The sequence below is a fragment of the Mesoplodon mirus genome (assembly GCF_964341445.2).
Source record: "Mesoplodon mirus genome assembly, chromosome: 1".
NCBI classification, from domain to species: domain Eukaryota; kingdom Metazoa; phylum Chordata; class Mammalia; order Artiodactyla; family Ziphiidae; genus Mesoplodon; species Mesoplodon mirus.
The window spans coordinates 60,518,474-60,537,733 of record NC_138976.1 but is presented as its reverse complement, the minus strand read 5'-3'; the positions used below and the strand labels follow the sequence as shown (position 1 = coordinate 60,537,733).

Genomic DNA, 19,260 nt, shown 5'->3' with positions numbered 1-19,260 from the left:
GTAGGGTGTACTTATAAGTGTAATCAAAATCATATGAATACTTAGTGCTGCTGCTATTAAATTTGTAATGAGTTGTAGGGTTTCTTTAAAAATACCCCAACTGGCTCTCATCCAAGTAAGTTGTTTGCAGAGCTTAGGTGTAGTACAAATCAGGAAAGACATGGTTAACTGTGGACCCTATCAGTAAAAAAATTCAATTTCTAAGTATTAAGACACTATTCATATTTAGTATGTATTTAAGAAATGTATATCATTTTACTCATTTGAATATATGAAGTCAGAGCTAGAGATGATGATCTTTAGCCTTTGGGTTTATTACCCAGAAAGATGGTAATATTTCATTTAGATTAGCGTGATAATGCACTATTCATATGAATTGATTTCAGTATAATTTAAATAAACTTAATGTTCATTTACATGCATTTTACAGGCTTACTGAAAATCCTTTACCTTATAAAAATGTGAATTCTAGAAATATATCATGGTCTATTATAAATTTTTAGAAGTCAAAATTGTTTGAAGGAATATCGATGCCTTTCTTCTGAAGTCTATGTGAGAATTAAGTATTATGAGCAGTTTTTAATTGTCTGGACTCTGGCTTCCATTTAGTAACAATACTATATATGTGGGCATTAGTTTCCTCAGGCCAGTCCACTAAGGCCTTTTTGTGCAATAAAATACAGTGCATTAAGAAGCAATTATCGGGGCTTCCCTGGTGGCGCAGTGGTTGAGAGTCCGCCTGCCAATGCAGGACACGCGGGTTCGAGCCCTGGTCTGGGAAGATCCCACATGCCACGGAGCAGCTGGCCCCGTGAGCCACAATTACTGAGCCTGCGCGTCTGGACCCTGTGCTCCGCAACAAGAGAGGCCGCGATAGTGAGAGGCCCGCGCACCGCGATGAGGAGTGGCCCCCACTTGCCACAACTAGAGAAAGCCCTCGCACAGAAACGAAGACCCAACACAGCCATAAAAATAAAACAACAACAACAACAACAAAAAAGAAGCAATTATCAGCCCACTAGGATGGAAAAAAACAAAGTATTGAAATCTATTGCTTAGGAAAACCAAATTTAATTGGGGAGAATGAGACAGACTTCATGAGACTTCTACGGATATTCTAGAGTTTGATAGCCTCTGTTCCTGATAACTCAATCACTGTCTGTAACTTCACTTGAAATTTTATGGCTGTCCTTTATGTAGATACAGATACAGTATTAATCTCGCCCTGAAACACCAACTTGTTTTTGGTGATTTGGCATATTTATTTCTTTTTTTCTTTTTTCTTCATTGTTTGAGTGGTTCAGTTGGAGCGGATTCTTTTCCTCCAGCCCACACACACCTTAAATAACCGAAAAAAAAGTATTGATAAAAGTGGTAGAGGAAAAATAAAGAGAATATGTGTATACAGTACCTGTGATGAATAGATATTTCTGTTTCGAATTAGCTGATTTTAAGCAATAGAAAGCAGGAGAAAGAGAGTGAAAAAGAGGGACTTAGAAAGACATTGCTCAGTTTCTCTTCAGGACATCAGATGGCCCTGCCATCTTCTCGCATTTCTATTGGGGAAGGGAATCAGAATGGGAATGCATTGCAACTTGATGGTCATCGGTAAGCATGCCATGTGTAGATCAAATATCTGGAGGGCTGAAACTGAACTTATAATATTACCATATGAACATTGAGAAATTCTTATAATAGTGACAATGATGAATTACTCTGGATATACTTTTGGTTCCATATATCTGTCTCTGTATTTAGTATGTGGTATGTACGTTTTAAGGGGAATTTTATCTTAGTAACTACAGTAGAGGATTTGAAATAATAACAAACCTACAGTTGAGCAATTCTTGCTCTGAATAAACCAAACATTGATTGTTTTTCCATGAATGCTTGAAAGTCAGTTGTATTAGTTAGTTTTCCAAGTTTCACATATAATACATTTTTGCTGATTCTTTTTCTGTAGTTGTGGAAACAAGTTTAAGCAATGTGTTTTAACTTCAGTTAAAATTCATCAGTTTCGTTGTTCAGATTATTTTGAAACACACTATATTGCTAGTATCACATAGATTAATTGTTACTATAAATGCCTATTATGTCAAGGCTATGAATACAAATGAAAAGATACATGTTAAATGTATTTAGTATTGGGGGCTGTTTTAAAAATTAAAAGTATTAGTAAGCTGTTTTAAACAATTTGACATTTGAAATAATAGTGCTGATTTTCATTTTGAGAAATAATATTCAGACATATTTACAAAATAAGTATTGGGCATTATCTGGAGCTTACATTACAAAGGATAAGGACATTGAATTAATTTTACTCCTTGTAAATGTTATGAGAGTAGCATATCTCTTATCCATATGCAGATATCCATATTTCTTTGATAGAATCTAATTTGAGCACATCAGGACAGATTGGCATTTTCAGTACCATAAAAAATGCTTTGTTAATTGTAAACCATATTTAGTATGACCTTATAACAAAGTAGCACCTTAAGTGTCACGCTTTATCTTTAATCTGCACACTAGAGCTGGGTTCATCTGTACTAGACAACTGCACTTCATGAAAAGAGTTTTTTTCTTGATAGGCAATTAGCAGTAATTAGGAAGATTCACCTCAGTAAGATGTCAACATGAGATTGTTTAAAAAAGTTGAATGTCAGTGACTTAAAAAGAAAAGTTCTTCTGACACATAGGTATGGCATGTGAAACATGAAATGTTAATTTAAGTTTTCTGCTTATTATTCATGCACAATATTATTTTGTCATTTAGACGCTACACTGACAGAGTGTAAAGGGTGTTAAAATAGTGCTGCTAGAATAAAGAGAGGATTAATCTACCATTGGCCAATTAGCCAAAGGGTACTTAATGGTCTCTAAAGGCTACTGAAGTCTAACTACTAGCAAAAGCATTGGTAAAAAGTCCTCTATATTACCTTCATTTGCTTGACATTTTGTGAAACATAGTATAGGCTTTTAATAACTGAATTTGTCAGAAAATAATTTATAAATGAGTGTTGTTGTAACTAAGTGTATTTTTCATAAGAAAATTTTGTTACATAAATAATTCCACCTCTGCCTAAGATCTTTGTTCTTTTTTTTTTTTTTTTGGTCGGTGGTTTTTAATTTTTAATTCTTTTTCTTGAATATCTCAGGTATCATAATGAAGGAAAATTCATGTTTTAAATTTAAAACACTGATACTAACTTGAAAGAGTTATTAATCTGAACTATTTATCTTTCTAGATAAATACTTTTATGGAAAATATTTTGCTAGTGACCTAGAAACTTATGTACTTTTCTTTGTAACTCATATGTTTTAATTAAGTGACTGTGCTTTTAGTCATACATGGATGACATGCAGAATTTTATTTCTTTCAGTTTTATTCCTTGTAAAAGAAAAATTTTCCCAATGAAAGAATATTAATACTATCCACAGGAGGGAGAAATATCATTAAGATCATGGTGACTTTCTAGGAGAGTCTTGCCTATAGAATTTACATGGATATTGTTCAACTAGAATTTTCTCTTCAGTCTCTTTTGCTTTAGTTCTGGTAACGAAATCCTTATGTTATAATTTTTTAAGATCATAATATAGGATTTTTTAAATTGCTGCCTCTACTTAAATGTGAACCAGAAAAAAACTGATTGTGAGATATAAATGAACTTATGTATCCAATATGAAATGATTTCATTCACTATTCTCAGTTCTATGCAGAATTCAAGATTAAAGATTTTGGTGAAGTAATTGGAAACAGACCATTCCCATTAACTGATTGCTTTTCCCTACTTGGACTGTCAAGGCCTTTGGGTTTCAAAAGGAGAAAGAAAAATAAGAGACTCCACTATCATTATAGTTGGAAACTAACCCTCACTTTCTCTGGTTACTTATTGACCTTTTCTAACATTTGACAGCTCACCTTTGCCCCAGCATGGACTGGAAAGAATCCTTCTGCCACCAACTATTTCCTCCATAGGCTTCCCAGAAATCCTGCTCCTGTGACCCTGACATCCACCCTCATGTTAAGCTGGGTTTTCTAGCATTTCCATGTGTCTACTTTTCAGATCCCACTATCCCAACTAAAAACATTTTCAAATTTTTTAAATGGTTCATTATTTTAAGTTTCTAATCCAGTGGTGAAAAACATATGAGGAGAACTGAATAGTGTTTTTTGTTTTTTTTTTTTTTTTTTTTTCTTTTTGCGGTATGCGGGCCTCTCACTGTTGTGGCCTCTCCCGTTGCGGAGCACAGGCTCCGGACGCGCAGGCCCAGCGGCCATGGCTCACGGGCCCAGCCGCTCCGCGGCATATGGGATCCTCCCAGACCGGGGCACGAACCCGTATCCCCTGCATCGGCAGGCGGACTCTCAACCACTGCGCCACCAGGGAGGCCCCTGAATAGTGTTTTTCAATGCTATAAGGTCATTACTTTCTGGTAGTTAACCAGAAAAAAAAAATGTTAGGTCAGAATCAACCTTTTATTAGAAATGGAGAGTTATACTGCATCCTATTCCTTTACTGCTCCTAAACTAGTTGAACACTCAAAACCATTTTCTTTAAACAACTAGTATCATGTCCATTGAATAGGCAGATGTTGAATATTTTATTCTTTGGAGACAGCAAGATCAGAGAGTATCTAAAAATATATTGTTTGGGGGGGCGATTAGGGAAATGATTCTTTCCGGTTTGATTTTTTTCTAAACCCTTTTCTTCTTTTCATTTGGGCTATAGAATATTTTCCATGGGCCCTGTTTTATTTTTTCTGATAATTCGTTCTTGAACATTAAAATGTTTACCGAGGCTCCCTGCTGGAGAAGAGACCCTCCATCTCATCGGGACTGCCCTGAATTTACTCAGCAGTTTCTGATAGATGCCTTCTCTAGAGTAAAAGTTGGAAAGCAGGATGATTGTATATCTAGCCATGGCCTTTAATGTTATACCTAGCTTCTGGGAAACTTTTGACAAAACAAATCAGGAGGAGTACACGGAAGGAAACTGGCTGTAACTCGCATTTACCAGACAGGATTTGAAGGCAGCAGCAGTTCCCTTAGCTCCCTGATTTGTTTCTCCATAGCACTTACTGTAGTTTATCATGATACATTTCTAGGTTATAGACTGGTAACTACCTAAAGGCAAGGATTATAACTTTTTTATCATCGAAAATATAGAGCTAATACAGTGCCTACCACATAGTATGTAAAAAGGAATGAATCACAGATATTGAGTCAGGTCCTGAATGTAGATCTTACCTAGCAAAATCTTGCAGAAAATATCAAGTTGGGGCCCAGAATAAACAAAAGGCATGAATGAACTCCCATGTAAGAGAAAAAAGGAGAGTACAACCAGGGAGCCTTATCTACCCTGTTCATGGGATTACTGTTGAGAGCAGCAAAAGGAAACTTCTGGCCAGAGGCTTTTTGCTTGGCAATTAAACTACAAAATGCAGATCTGGAAGAGGCAATTTATATTTCTAGCATACAAACTGGAACAGTTTTTTTAGAGCTATTGAAAAAATAAACACAAAATTATGGATGAGGAAAAGAAAAACCAGAGTGAGGATGTTATACAAACTATGTACTGTGGATTCAGGACACTTGCTTAAGGGAAGGTAGGGAGGCAATAAGGGGAAAAAGGAATAGGTTCAAAAAAGGGGCTGCTTTTTAAAATTTGGGATTCACACTAGTTTTCCATGTTATATAACAAATTACCACAAATTTAGCAGCTTAGAAACGATATACACATTACCTCACAGTTTCCATAGTCAGGATTCTGGCATAGGTTAGTGGGATCCTTTGCTCAGAGTATCACAAGCAGCCAAGCTGCCTTTCTTTCTGGAGTTCAGGCTTTTCTTCCAAGCTTCTGTGTTTGGAAAATGTAGTTCCTTGTGGTTGTAGGACTGAAGTACCTGTTTTCTTGCTCAAGGACCATTCTCAGCTCCTGAGGTCTTCCTTAGGGCCTTACGTTATAGCCCCCTCTGTAGTCCTCTCATAACATGGCAACTTACTTCTTTAAGGCCAGCAGGAGAATCTTACCTCAGGGAGAGCCCCTGGCTTTTTTTTAAAGGGCTCACCTGATTATTCACCAGCCAGGGTAATCTCACTTTTGATTAACTCAAAGTAATGTGACTAGGGACCATAATTTACATCTACAGAATCCCTTTGCATATAACATAATGCAAGTAGTGTAATCATGGGAGTGATAGCATCATATTCACAGTTCTAATACACATACAAGGGCATAGGCCATTGGGGGTCATCTAAGAATTCTGCCTACCACAGTGCTCATTACTGAATAATGAATTCTCTAATTTTTCCATGTTTCTTCTTACAGTTGCTTAGAGGGTTCTTTCCTCTTTAGAGACTTATGCTTCTTCAATGTTATATTTAAATAAATAATTAATAACTAGTATCTCATTTTAAACTTTTATAGTGTTAACTTCTATTTTATAACCTTTGGTTAGCATAATTGACTACACATAAATCAATACAAATCTCAGTATTATTCTCATTGACGTCAACTTTTAAGTTGAAATAGACTTTTAAAAGATTGTAGAGGAACTGCACTTGTATCCTATTAGGGAATCCTAAGTTAAGATCAAACAAATAACTGTCACTTAAGACAAAGTAAAGTTTCTGTCACGAGAGAAATTACAGAATTATTTGGTATTTGTATGTGTGTGTATGTATATAGCAAAGCTTTTTATTAATTCAGGTCCTCAGCCTTTAGGACACTTCTTAGACTCTGTATGGTAGCGTTTTACACAAGCTAATAATGCTAACAATAATACTGTAAATTTAAAGTTTACCAAGTGCTATCACAGATTTAAAAAAAAATTCTGCCATCAAGATTACCTTTGCTAGGTAGGCAAGCATCATCTCTGTTTTTAAAAAGAGAAACAAAGCCAAGTGCTTACTGAGTGTCACTCAGCTGGTAAGCAGTAGACCCCAAATTAGAATCCAGAAATTATGACTCTTCTATGTGTTTTAATATTATTTATGATTTTAATGTAATATGACTTAAATATTTTTAGATCTTTGATTGGACATGGAAAGGTAATAATATAGAAATAGGAATCATGCTTCTGATAAAAAAGAAAAATAATTTTAAGAGTAATTTTAATTTATTGATAGATTTTACAATGCAATCACTGTTTTTTAAATAAATTTATTTATTTTTGGCTGTGCTGGATTTTCGTTGCTACACACGGGCTTTCTCTAGCTGTGGTGAGTGGGGGCTACTCTTCGTTGCAGTATGTGGGTTTCTCTTGTTGCGGAGCAGGGGCCCTAGGCGCGCGGGATTCAGTAGTTGTGGCACACTGGCTCAGTAGTTATGGCTCACAGACTCTAGGGTGCAGGCTCAGTAGTTGTGGTGCATGGGCTTAGTTGCTCCACGGCATGTGGGATCGTCCTGGATCAGGGCTCAAACCCGTGTCCCCTGCATTGGCAGGTGGCTTCTTAACCACTGCGTCACTAGGGAAGTCCCAACAGCACAATCACTTTCTAACAAGGTCACTACAAAAGTCTCACATTCCAAACCAAGTATAAACAAAAGAAAGGTATTATTTATCATTCTTGTCTCATCTATAAAACTTCTCAATTAAGAAATAGAATGCTTAAACTGAGAGAAGTTAGTAATAGAGCCATGATTACTTGTCCAAAATGCTAAGGGATAATCAAAGGATTCGAAACTGATAGAATGTATGATTTGTCTATTTCTTCTATTTTGACAGGTGCTCTGTAGCATTTCTAGACATATATAATTAACATCAGAAATATGTTTTAAAGATTATAGAGTTAAAATAGTTTAATCAAAGCATGATTTATATTTTAATAAATTATAAGTCATTTGGTTTACTGTCTCCATAATTTCAATATTTCTTTGTTTACTAAATTTTTATACCATTAAATTGAAGTTAAAATCTACATATGCATGTCTTTTAAAGAGATATATTTATTGTCTTGGTCTTTGCTCAATGAAGGATATATTTATAATGTCAGGATTTGCCACTGTGGAAAGAATAGATCTAATAGCATACAATTTTAACAAATGAGAGAATCCACCAGGAAGAAAAGAGCCTCATTAAAATTTAGTCTTCTGTATGCAGATGTAGAGAATGGACTTGAGGACACGGGGAGGGGGAAGGGTAAGCTGGGACGAAGTGAGACAGTGGCATGGACATATATACATATATACCAAATGTAAAATAGATAGCTAGTGGGAAGCAGCCGCATAGCACAGGGAGATCAGCTCGGTGCTTTGTGTACACCTAGAGGGGTGGGAGGGAGACTCAAGAGGGAGGAGAAATGGGATTATACATATATGTACAGCTGATTCACTTTGTTATACAGCAGAAACTAACACGCCATTGTAAGGCAATTATACTCCAATAAAGATGTTAAAAAATTTGTTTAAATTTAGTCTTCTGTGTTGCCTGAGACTCCACCTAGAATTGTAGCCATGAGTTATGTCTTAACAAATGAAAATCTCAAAAAGTCTAATTTAGATGCAGAACATTAACTTTAGGATTGATAAATGTTCTGCTGCATACTATTTAAGTAAAAGCTTAATAATACTACATTGCTAATAAAAGTGTATTTTAATTTATATAGTAATAAAATAATAGATTATATATAAAAGCTGAAATCAATATGTGTGTTTATAGCACCATCTGTGCGACAAACATGTAGGCTTTAATTTTTGAAACCTTTCTGTTTCTTAGTATACAAAAGGCATTGTTTTTAGATACCATGGTGGGGGGGTGGGAGGGGATACATAGGTTAACAAAGGCACAGTCCTCTCTCAAGCCTTTGCTAGGGCCGTGGTTGAGGAACAGCCACAGTGCTATGGGAGCTAAGAGAATGGAGAAGCTACTTGGTTGGAAAAAAGGAGACAACTGCAGAGAAGATTTCATAAAGGAGGAAATACTAAGCTACTCTTTATGCATGAGAGAGATTTCAGCAGAAGGAAACACCATGTGTAGAGTCATCAGTGTTGAAATGGCTGAAAGTTTTGGGGAAGGGCAGACAAGTTTGACTGCAGGTGATGTGTGACTGAAACACAAATTGAAGTTAAATCTTACTGAGCTTTATTATAACCACAAACATCTGAGCTTTATTCTATTGGGCTGAGGAACCCCTGAAGAGTTTTGAATAAGAGAATAACAGGTCAGTGTTGTCTTGGGAAGTTGTATAAAAGATGGTTGAATGTCGAGAAAGGTTGCCCATAGGGGAAAGGCTATTGTAGTGGTCTTAGTGGGATGATGAGTCTTCATTAAGAAAGTGGCAGAAGGAAATGAATATGAGAAATATTACATAATTTATAGAACCTGACAATTGGACACAGAATTAATAAACAGGGAGGGAGATGTATTCAACCTTGAATGATAACCAGGAAGATTTTCAGATTTAGGGAAATTATGAGTTTGCTTTTGCTTTTCGATGTTATTTGTTACCTTTGGGACAATCCAGGGATGAATATTTCCTGAAAAATATAAAAAACCACGCTTTTAGATCATAGGTTAAAATACAGCCAAAGAAATTTTTTTTTCACCGAAACATACTTGTTATTTCACCAAAACGTTTAATCTCAAATATATCAAGCCCTAGTTTTGAATTCATGATCTAAAATATTCATATTTAACAGTATACACATGTATACACAAATATATATGTAATTACAGATTTATTGATATACTTTTTAGAAATTGTGTTTAAACATAGTGTTAATAATTAAGTAACTTATGTCCCATATATATATGACTATACATGTTAGCCACATCTTTTACTGTTTTAATTAGAATTCTTAACAAAGAAAGAATTTTTCCCTCCTCTGAGAGACTTCAGTACCATTTTGTATAATTGTTCCTTATGTTAAACTACCATTATTATAAGCTTCTTTGGAATAATAAAGTAATAGTGCAGTTATCCTCTTAAGGATCTCTAAGTTGTTATGCCATTATAGCTTGGTGGCATTCTGCTGACTACAGATGGGTGAATGAAAGGGGCTAACATTAAGGCGGTTTCTTTTACAGTTTCATAAAAGCATTACCAGTATGCCATTTAGTAAAATGTTCATGTTACTAAAAATTTAAATGTAAGGAGTTTAGTGCAATCTACCTCAACATTACAAAGAGGACTTGTCAACTATCAAGTGCATAAAACTGAGTGAATGTGTTTGTATGCTGTTTATTTGAACTAAATCTCTAATAAGCCTCTTCTGCTAATTGGACTTAACATTTCTGTTGCTAAATGAGAAGCATTTTGGCTGCTATATAGGGTAGTAAGACCTACCCAGTGGAATAAACAACTAACATCTGTTATCCTGTCCTGCTCCAGCTTGGCTTTTACCAGTTAAGTACAGCAGCCCTGAAGTCAAGGTTATCAAATATGTGAATCTCTGGCACACCCATGTTTATATGAAGGCAAAGAAATAACACATCATGAGTAAAGACCAGCCAACCAAAAGATATTGAGTACAGCTGGTCTATTTTGTTTTAACCTTTACAAGCCCTACAACCTTAAGCAAAAACTAGTGAAAGTTAGAATTTTTGTAGTTTTTATAATAACTATTTTTGTAATCAGTGTCACTTTTTTCTTTAGCATTTTCCTACCTGTACAATTTGATGCTGATAATTGTTAGGTTAAATGTAATTACTTTTATAATAAATTTATATTTATTTTCTTTAAAAAGAAGCTAAATTTGGATTTGGCTGAGCTTCAGAAAGAAAAAGAAGATTTACTAAAGAAATTGGAGTCTTCATCTGAAATCACAAGTTTGGCTGAAGAAGTTGCCCAGGTAACAGTTCCACGGATACAAGTTACATCACTTGGCCCTTCAAGTAGCATGGATTTGGAAATGAAGCAATTGAAGTGTAAACTAAAGGTGATTATAAATTTTATTAAAGATGAAAACATTTATTAAGTTACTGAATCCTTAAAGACATGTTTCTATCAATTCTAATTTAATTCTACTAATAAAGGTAAATTATGGTATAAATAATCCCTAAATTATTAATACTACATTCAATCTCATCTTTCTATTTTAGCCTGGTAGATTCTTATCTGGTAACTTATAATACTATTCTCTGAAAAAATAGCAAGACACCATGAAATCCTAACTTAGGAGACGATGGAAACTGGCCATTATCATTCTATTCCACTATCCAACTCCTCTCTGCCTGCCACTGAACAGAATTCTTTTTGAACATAATAATGTATCAACATAAATAGAATTGCTTTCCTTTACACATTTTGCTGCTGTTTTAACTTGGTGGTTCTTTGTTGGAGATGGGGAAGGAGGAGGGAATTAGGGGAAAGGAGAAGAAGCACAGAGCAAAGGTGAGTTGGTTTAATCAAGTTAAACCTGAGAGTGAGAATAAAGACCAGTGTTCCTTTTGCTTATAAAGAATTGTGTCTAAGTCCAGGTGAGACTGTCAACAACTTAAAAGTAAGGCTGGCCTTAGGTTAAAGAGAATTATCTTGTAAAAAATGGGATTTGTGAGTTCTAATCGGAAAGTTCACTTTCGTGCTTCTTAAAACAAGCTCATTTATTCCTCACATATTAATTATTTTCTTCAGTGGGGATTGCTAGCTGGAAGTTAAAAGGACAGTGTATATGGGACCATAGCTATAATGAGAGTTACTAGAAAGAAAATTCTGGTTGAATATGCACAGAATACACTAGAAATGTAATAAACATGACTGTTAAGGAGGGTATTAGGGTATAGAATTGTCAAATAGACTCAGTTCTTTTTTTTGTTTGTTTGTTTTTGTTTTTGTTTTTTCCTGTGGTACGCGGGCCTCTCACTGCTGTGGCCTCTCCTGTTGCGGAGCACAGGCTCCGGACGCGCAGGCTCAGCAGCCATGGCTCACGGGCCCAGCCGCTCCGCGGCATGTGGGATCTTCCCAGACCGGGGCACGAACCCGCGTCCCCTGCATCTGCAGGCGGACTCTCAACCACTGCGCCACCAGGGAAGCCCTAGACTCAGTTCTTTTCAATCCAAAATATTATATGTGTGCTCTTTCTAATAATAACATCTTTAAATGAAGGGTAACTAGTAGGGTAAACTAGGATAAAGTTTAAAGTAAGTTTGTGTACTATTGCTTGAAAATATTTTGCTTTGTTATTAATAATCAGATATACCAGTTGGTATTAATTTAGATGCTCCTTAAATACCATTTTCTTCAGAGAGTTTTTATGTGCAGAACTTGCCTCAACAACTACATTTTATAAGTTTAAATACCTTACATAATAGAAATGAGAAAAAATAGTCGTGCAAGCTTGGAACTTTATATCTTCTCTTAAGATATGTTTCTGTCTGATAAAATGGAGTAAAATGTATAAATTGAACATTTCAGTGTTTAGGTTTTATATGGAGGATAAAATCATTGCCGTCTTCTTTGATCTTATCTACTACAGATACTTTTATTCACAGTTCGGTGATTCTTCTTATATTTAAGTCTTCATGTGCCTAATACAACTTTTGTTTTCACCAAGATAAAATAGAATGTTAAATCCAGTAATGTCTGATCTGACTTCTAAATTTTTTAAATTGTTAATAGTTTTAAGTTGATTTTTATTTTATTTATTTCGTTTTAGTTACTACTAATACTTTAACAATTTTTGGTAATAATAGGCCCATATCTGATATCTGTAAGCTTCTTGCATCATGGTTTACCATGGCATAAGTTTTTACCCATATATAAATCTCTCTCACTTTGAAGGAATATGTGAGTTACAAAGGTAAGACTAATGAGAATGCCTAAAGCAATTTACATCATGCTTGATGTAAGTTTGAAGTGACATTGTCCATATCTAACCTGGAGTCCTGGAACACTGACCAGGCTGCATAGGGACAAAAAGGGTAAATCTTTACTTTTGTCTTATTTCATGCTTTAATATGGAAATATTCTGGATGACTAGGTACTTTTAAGTAAATAATACTCTTGATACTGCAAATTTCTGTTTTGACATTGTATTAGGTTGCTAGGGCTGCCATAACAAAATACCACCGAGGGCTTCCCTGGTGGCGCGGTGGTTGAGAGTCTGCCTGCCGATGCAGGGGACACAGGTTCGTGCCCTGGTCCGGGAAGATCCCACATGCCGCGGAGCAGCTGGACCCGTGAGCCATGGCCGCTGAGCCTGCGCGTCTGGAGCCTGTGCTCCGCAAACGGGAGAGACCACAACAGTGAGAGGCCCGCATACCACGAAAAAAATAAAAAATACCACCGAGTGGCTGGCTTGAATAATAGAAATTTATTTTCCCATAGTTCTGGGGTCTAGAAGTCCAAGATCAAAGTATTGACCTGTTTGATTTCTTCCAAGGCCTCTTACCTTGGCCTGTGGATGGCCGCCTTCTTGCTGTGTCTTCACATGGTCACTGCTCAGTCTATGAGGTCTGTGTCCTAATTGCTCCTCTTATAAGGACACCAGTCATGTTAGATTAAGGCCCACCCATGTGACCTCCTTTTACTTTAATTACCTCCTTAAAAGCCCTATCCAAATACATTTTGAAGTACTGGAAGGGGAGGTTAGGACTTAAGCATATGAATTTTGCCAGGACAAAATTCAGCCTATAACAGATATCAGATTGCTAACATAATAAATTTCCAAGAAATAGCTTATTTTCTACTTGATGTTTTCTATGCCTAGTAAAACAAAAATGGTTACATTTGAATCTCTTAAAGGTCTACATCCATCTTTTTAATTTTATCCAATTAATATTAGACTTTTCTATGTAAATTCTTAGGTGTACTTCTGAGATGTACATGGTTCATTCAGAAATTAGAGTGCTCATGTGCATTTCTGTGTCTTCATTTTTACCCATATTAGACATGTTTCTTCAAGGAACCCAACTTTATATAGATAGATAATAAAATATTTAGTGACATATAAATTCCTTCCAGTGAATGATATATACATCAGTTATTTATATTTAGTTTAATTTGTAGTTCTTTATACAATCTGGATTGAGTAGTACTCCAACTTATATTTGTGATTTTTTTTGACCTCCTGGTTGTTGAAAGGATACCTTTTGGTATATACCATGTTCTCTTCCAGTTTTTCAGTAAGTTAATAATGAAGAATAATAGTTTTTAAACTACTGTTAATTTATATATAATCTATTGCCAGTCTAGTTCTAAGTCTTTTAAAAATGTGAACTCATTAAATACTCGTTTCAAACTTATGAGATAAATTCTGTTATTATATCTGTTTTACAGTTAAGCAAACTGAGTACGTTAATTGTCCAAGGTCACACAGCTACTAAGAGATAGAGCTGAGATTAGAACTCAATCCATAGGGCTCCAGCATCCATGCTTTTACTCATTTTGCTATGAAAAATTTTTTAAGTGTTTAATAAACTTAAACAGGAAAGCGCTAACCAAGATAGATTATTACCATTATGACATCTTTGAAATATGTGTTTTACTCCAGATTTTGTCATGCTGCAGATAAGTATTATGTTGTAGGAAATGGAAAAGGGTCAGAGGACCTGGGTTTTGATCATTTTTTGTCCAGTAACTTCTTGTGGGACCTGACTGAGGAAATTACTTGGCTTCTCCAGAGGTCTAGAGCAGGAATACCTTTCTACCCTCTTCAAAAGGATTTTTGAGGATTAAACAAAATAACTGTGAGGTTTAGAGAGTCTGGCAAAAGTATTTATCAAGCTGGCATTGTTTTATTTATTATAATTCTGTAATCCCTCAATTATCCAGAAGTCAGAATTACAGCATTTTTCAGCCACCTAAAATAACAGGCTTAAGTCTAAAAACATAAAAGAATCAAATAGCTATCTTAAAATCCACTTAATTTATTCTGTTGAAGATATTGTCAGGCTTCATTTACTGCCTTTTGTCTTTTATTTTAAATACAGCTGTAATGAGTTTATTTGTTTAACTTTTTAGCAGAAAACACCTCAAAAGCAGCAAATTAGAAGTATGTATATTAAGGGCCAGGATGCTTGTTTTTAGACAGGAATATTGAGAGAATCAAGAAATTATGATCAACAGATTGACAGAAAAAAATATAAAAATGCTAAGGTAAAAATACAAAATTAGAAAAACAGCAGCCTGGGACCATTCAGAGTAGGGCTGAGTAGCTATTTATATCATAATAGTTCTTAAAGGCATCATTATATAATGATACAGTGATAATAAATTAGATACAGTAATATAACAATTAATATAGTGATAATATTTATAATATAATATCATTATATTAAAGTATCACTATTGCTTAATGTAATTGTGGATTGTCATTTCTAAATGAATGAACAATCATTCCAGAAAGAATTTAAGTTTAATGATTAAAGCAAAAGCTTCAATTTTTTGGTAAATTTACTAGTGTGGAACATCTTACTCTGGCAATGCTAGAAATAAGACACCATATGTCACTGTAAACATGTAAAACATGATGGAAATTTAGATTGTATAACACAAAATTTAATCAAAACTTTTAGCATTCAATACAGTTGCCAAGTTGAGGTAGCCTTGCGTTTTTAAGAAAATTAATATAATATTTAATGGAAATTTAAAATTTACATATGCCATACCAATGAGTTATTAAAGTCTGTCTGATGAATTTGACTCACATTTACATTGTGTGGTTAATGGTTTCATCTTTTCAGATTTATATTTTTTAGAATAAGTTAGTCAAACCTGGAAATAGTTCTCATAGAAACAATTGACTATAGTTATTAGAAAAATTAGCGAAATAACTACTACAAATATTTTTAAAGTTATATTTTATTCTATTTATATTATTTAATACTTTTTAAATTTAACAAATGAATTAATGTATGTCAATGCTATCTTACAGGTAGAAAAAACAAAATATCAAATCACTAAATAATATCTCAGAGTACATGTTTTCTTGGAACTTGAATCAAAATTGAAAGTTAGGTGTCCCTAACACTCTAGCTGCTACTTCTGGCTCCTAGGCCACGCAGACAACAAATAGCACAAAGGTGTTCTGCTTTGAAAAACTAATAATTATGTATAAGTACTTTAATAATTAATATTGTTTATAAGTTCAAGTAAGGAAGTATTCAGTATTCATAAGGTTCTTTATTAGTTATCTTTTACTATCTAACATTATCCTAAAAGGTAGCAGCTTAAAACAGTGGCAATTTATTACTTCTTATGATCCAGTGAGTTCACTAGGTAGTTCTTTTGCTGCTGTCTGCTGGGTCTCCTCATATGCCTGCATTCTTCTAAACCAAGGATTTACCTGGGCTGGAAGTTCCAAGAGAGCCTCACTCAAAGGCTGGCAATTGGTCTGCTGGCTGTCATCTGGGGTACCTCAGTACTCTCCCAAATGGGCTTTCCTCTATATTTGTTGGAAGGTGATCCCAGAGCAGCATTCCAAGAGGGCAAAGAGGCAGGCTAGAAGGATTTAGGGCCTAGATCTGATATTTGCACAGTGTCATATGCCACAAACTTTTGGTTAAAGCAAATCGCAGGCCAGGCCAGATTCAAAGGGTTGGGAGACGGATTACACCTCTTGATGGGAGGTGCAGCAAAGCTTTGTGACTATATTTAGTCTGTTACAGGTTATTAGTAAATCCAGAATTAGTTTTAAGTGATCTTACTAAACCATAAAAATAATTAATCACATACACTTTTACATTTTACAAAATCCATATTTCCTGTAAATGTATTTTGGGTATATACTCTTTGTAATTATTATGTGAGTATGTTCCTCTATGATTTTGGAATGTTATATAAAAATTTTAGCGTGCCATGTTATTTCTGTTAGAACATACAAAATGAAGCATTTTAAAATGTTTAGATGTTCATTTTAATTATAACCATAATTTTTGCAATTTTATTATATTCATGAGAATGGCATTTATATTTTTGCTGCTTTAGAACAAGATTGAAAGACATACTTGAATTTATGTGTATTTTTAATCTAGAATGCAACTAATGAACTCACTAAACAGTCATCAAACTTGAAGTCTCTGAAATGTGAACTCCTAGCAAAAGAAGAACACATAAAGGAAATGCATGAAAAGTATGTGTTTTATATTTTTATCCATTGTATTTGGTGCCACCTAGTGGCGGCTAACTCTATTAAACATTGCACACCAAGAAACAATACCAACTTGTTGTTTGCCTTTCTTAGTTCGTTTTTAAGCCTACACAAGATGAAAGTTTAAAGAATATTACATATATCATGGTTTATGGCAAGATAGTCACTATTTTTTAATTAGAGTAAGAATGTTTAAAGTTAGATTTTCCATCTTAAACACATTTAATTCTGAATAAATATCAATTAATGGCTGAAAGACTATGAACAGAAAACTTTAGAATGTAGTAATTATTTGACTAAAAATATATGTATAGGTTGATCTTTATATTGGATTTATTGTCTAAGCTTATAAAGCAAAGGTGGAAAAAAATGTAAGTTTTGTTTGTGTTTAAAATAACTGGAGGGTTATGAAATATTATAATACTTTGTGTATTTATACTAAAAAGGAGTTTAAAATGTTCTATCTCACAGAATCAAAATTATTTCCTTTCTATATCTTTTATAGATATACTAGAGCTTAGAAGTTGTAACATGTTTAGAAAGAATTCTAATCATTCATAATTTGAGATACATATACCTCATGTACATACATGTATACCACGTTATAAGTGAAGATCACTTAAAATCTTAACCAATAAAACTGTTAGACAAAAAGATTGGTTAATTTTTTTAAACAGGCTATCTTGAAGCTTATTTATGGATTGAGTTAGTCTTGCTTACTGTTTACCAGTGAGGACTTTAGAGAAACATTCTATGAATCATGGCTTCTTTATCTGCTGGCTCTGGGACACAATTTAATAGAATTAACTCATAAAGTTCTTAGAATTAAATGAGTTAGTATTTATAAGTGCTTTACTTATGTAAAGCACTTATAACAGTGACTAGCACATAGTAAACACTCAATAAATATTAGCTGTTGTTCTTTTTATAGTAGTAATTGTAGTAGTTGTTACTGCATCTATCATTTTATACTTAGCATTATCAATTTAAGCTAAACTGATATATCAGTTCAATCTCATATGATATTAAATTTAAATAGCTTTAGGGCTTCCCTGGTGGCGCAGTGGTTGAGAGTCCACCTGCCGATGCAGGGGCCATGGGTTCGTGCCCCGGTCTGGGAAGATCCCACATGCCACGGAGTGGCTGGGCCCGTGAGCCATGGCCGCTGAGCCTGCACGTCCAGAGCCTGTGCTCCACAACGGGAGAGGCCACAACAGTGAGAGGCCCACATATCGCAAAACAAAACAAAACAAACCAAAACAATTTAAATAGCTTTAAAGTGAAAAAGAAAAACTATTTTCTTTGGCTATTCTTTGAAATGTATAATAAATGTATAATATTATCAAATTTTATATTTGTTTACTAGAGTATAGAATTCTTTCTTATCGGTGTTATGCTTTTTGATAATCTCTAAATATTGTTTTATATTTTTCTTAGAATGCAAGAATGGAACATAAATATAATAATTTTAAGTTTTCATAAATTTTATTAATTTTTCTCAGTTCTTTTTAAATGTTTTAATGTATATATATGTATAAAATACTGTAATTACCAAGTCACAACTGGATTATAGATTTTAATATTTTACTCAAATTATTAATAGAGCAATATTTTATGCCATGCAGTTATTTTATTAATTTGCAACTTCACTAATATCAGATAGCATTTAAAAATTAACAGTAGGTATAACATTGGATAATATGTAAGATATCATCACTGTTGAAGTATTTTCTATCACTCTTGATAAAGTGTCTTTTTTTCCCTTTCAAGGATGTCTCGAATGGAGAGAGATATAACCATGAAAAGACATTTGATAGAGGACTTGAAATTTCGACAGAAAGTAAATTTGGAAAGTCATGAGAGTATTAATGAAATGCTAGAAAATCTTGAAAAAAAGGTATCAATTTTTATGTTCACTGACACTGAAAAAAATCACTTCCCCTTGTATTTACTTTAACTCAAATATTCAATCTTAATAAAAGGTATAGCAAATATTCATAAAATGTGTATTGTTACATAATTACATCATTTGCTCTGAAAGTACATTATTTGTTTTAAAATTCAAGACTCCAAACGGTCACACATAATATAGTCATTCATTCTTTTTATATTTGTAAACATACCATGAAAAGATAATCAAGTTTAATTTTTTAAATCTTTAATATTTCTGGGATACATAATTCCATTTTATTCAGCATTTTCTTTTATTTAAAGCTATTATTTATAATGA

The 19,260-nt window shown here is 34.0% G+C and overlaps 1 protein-coding gene across 5 annotated transcripts in view; it reads left to right on the top strand.

The window, feature by feature from the left end:
* The window catches only part of CNTLN (centlein), a 357,687-nt gene that overhangs the window by 287,500 nt on the left and 50,927 nt on the right, over window positions 1-19,260 (top strand). For all 5 annotated transcript variants that reach the window (XM_082619946.1, XM_082619947.1, XM_082619945.1 and 2 more), the window contains exons 19-21: window positions 10,689-10,880; window positions 16,915-17,012; window positions 18,801-18,927. In XM_082619946.1, coding sequence (XP_082476072.1) covers window positions 10,689-10,880; window positions 16,915-17,012; window positions 18,801-18,927 — 417 coding nt within the window. The remainder of the gene's footprint in view (window positions 1-10,688; window positions 10,881-16,914; window positions 17,013-18,800; window positions 18,928-19,260) is intronic.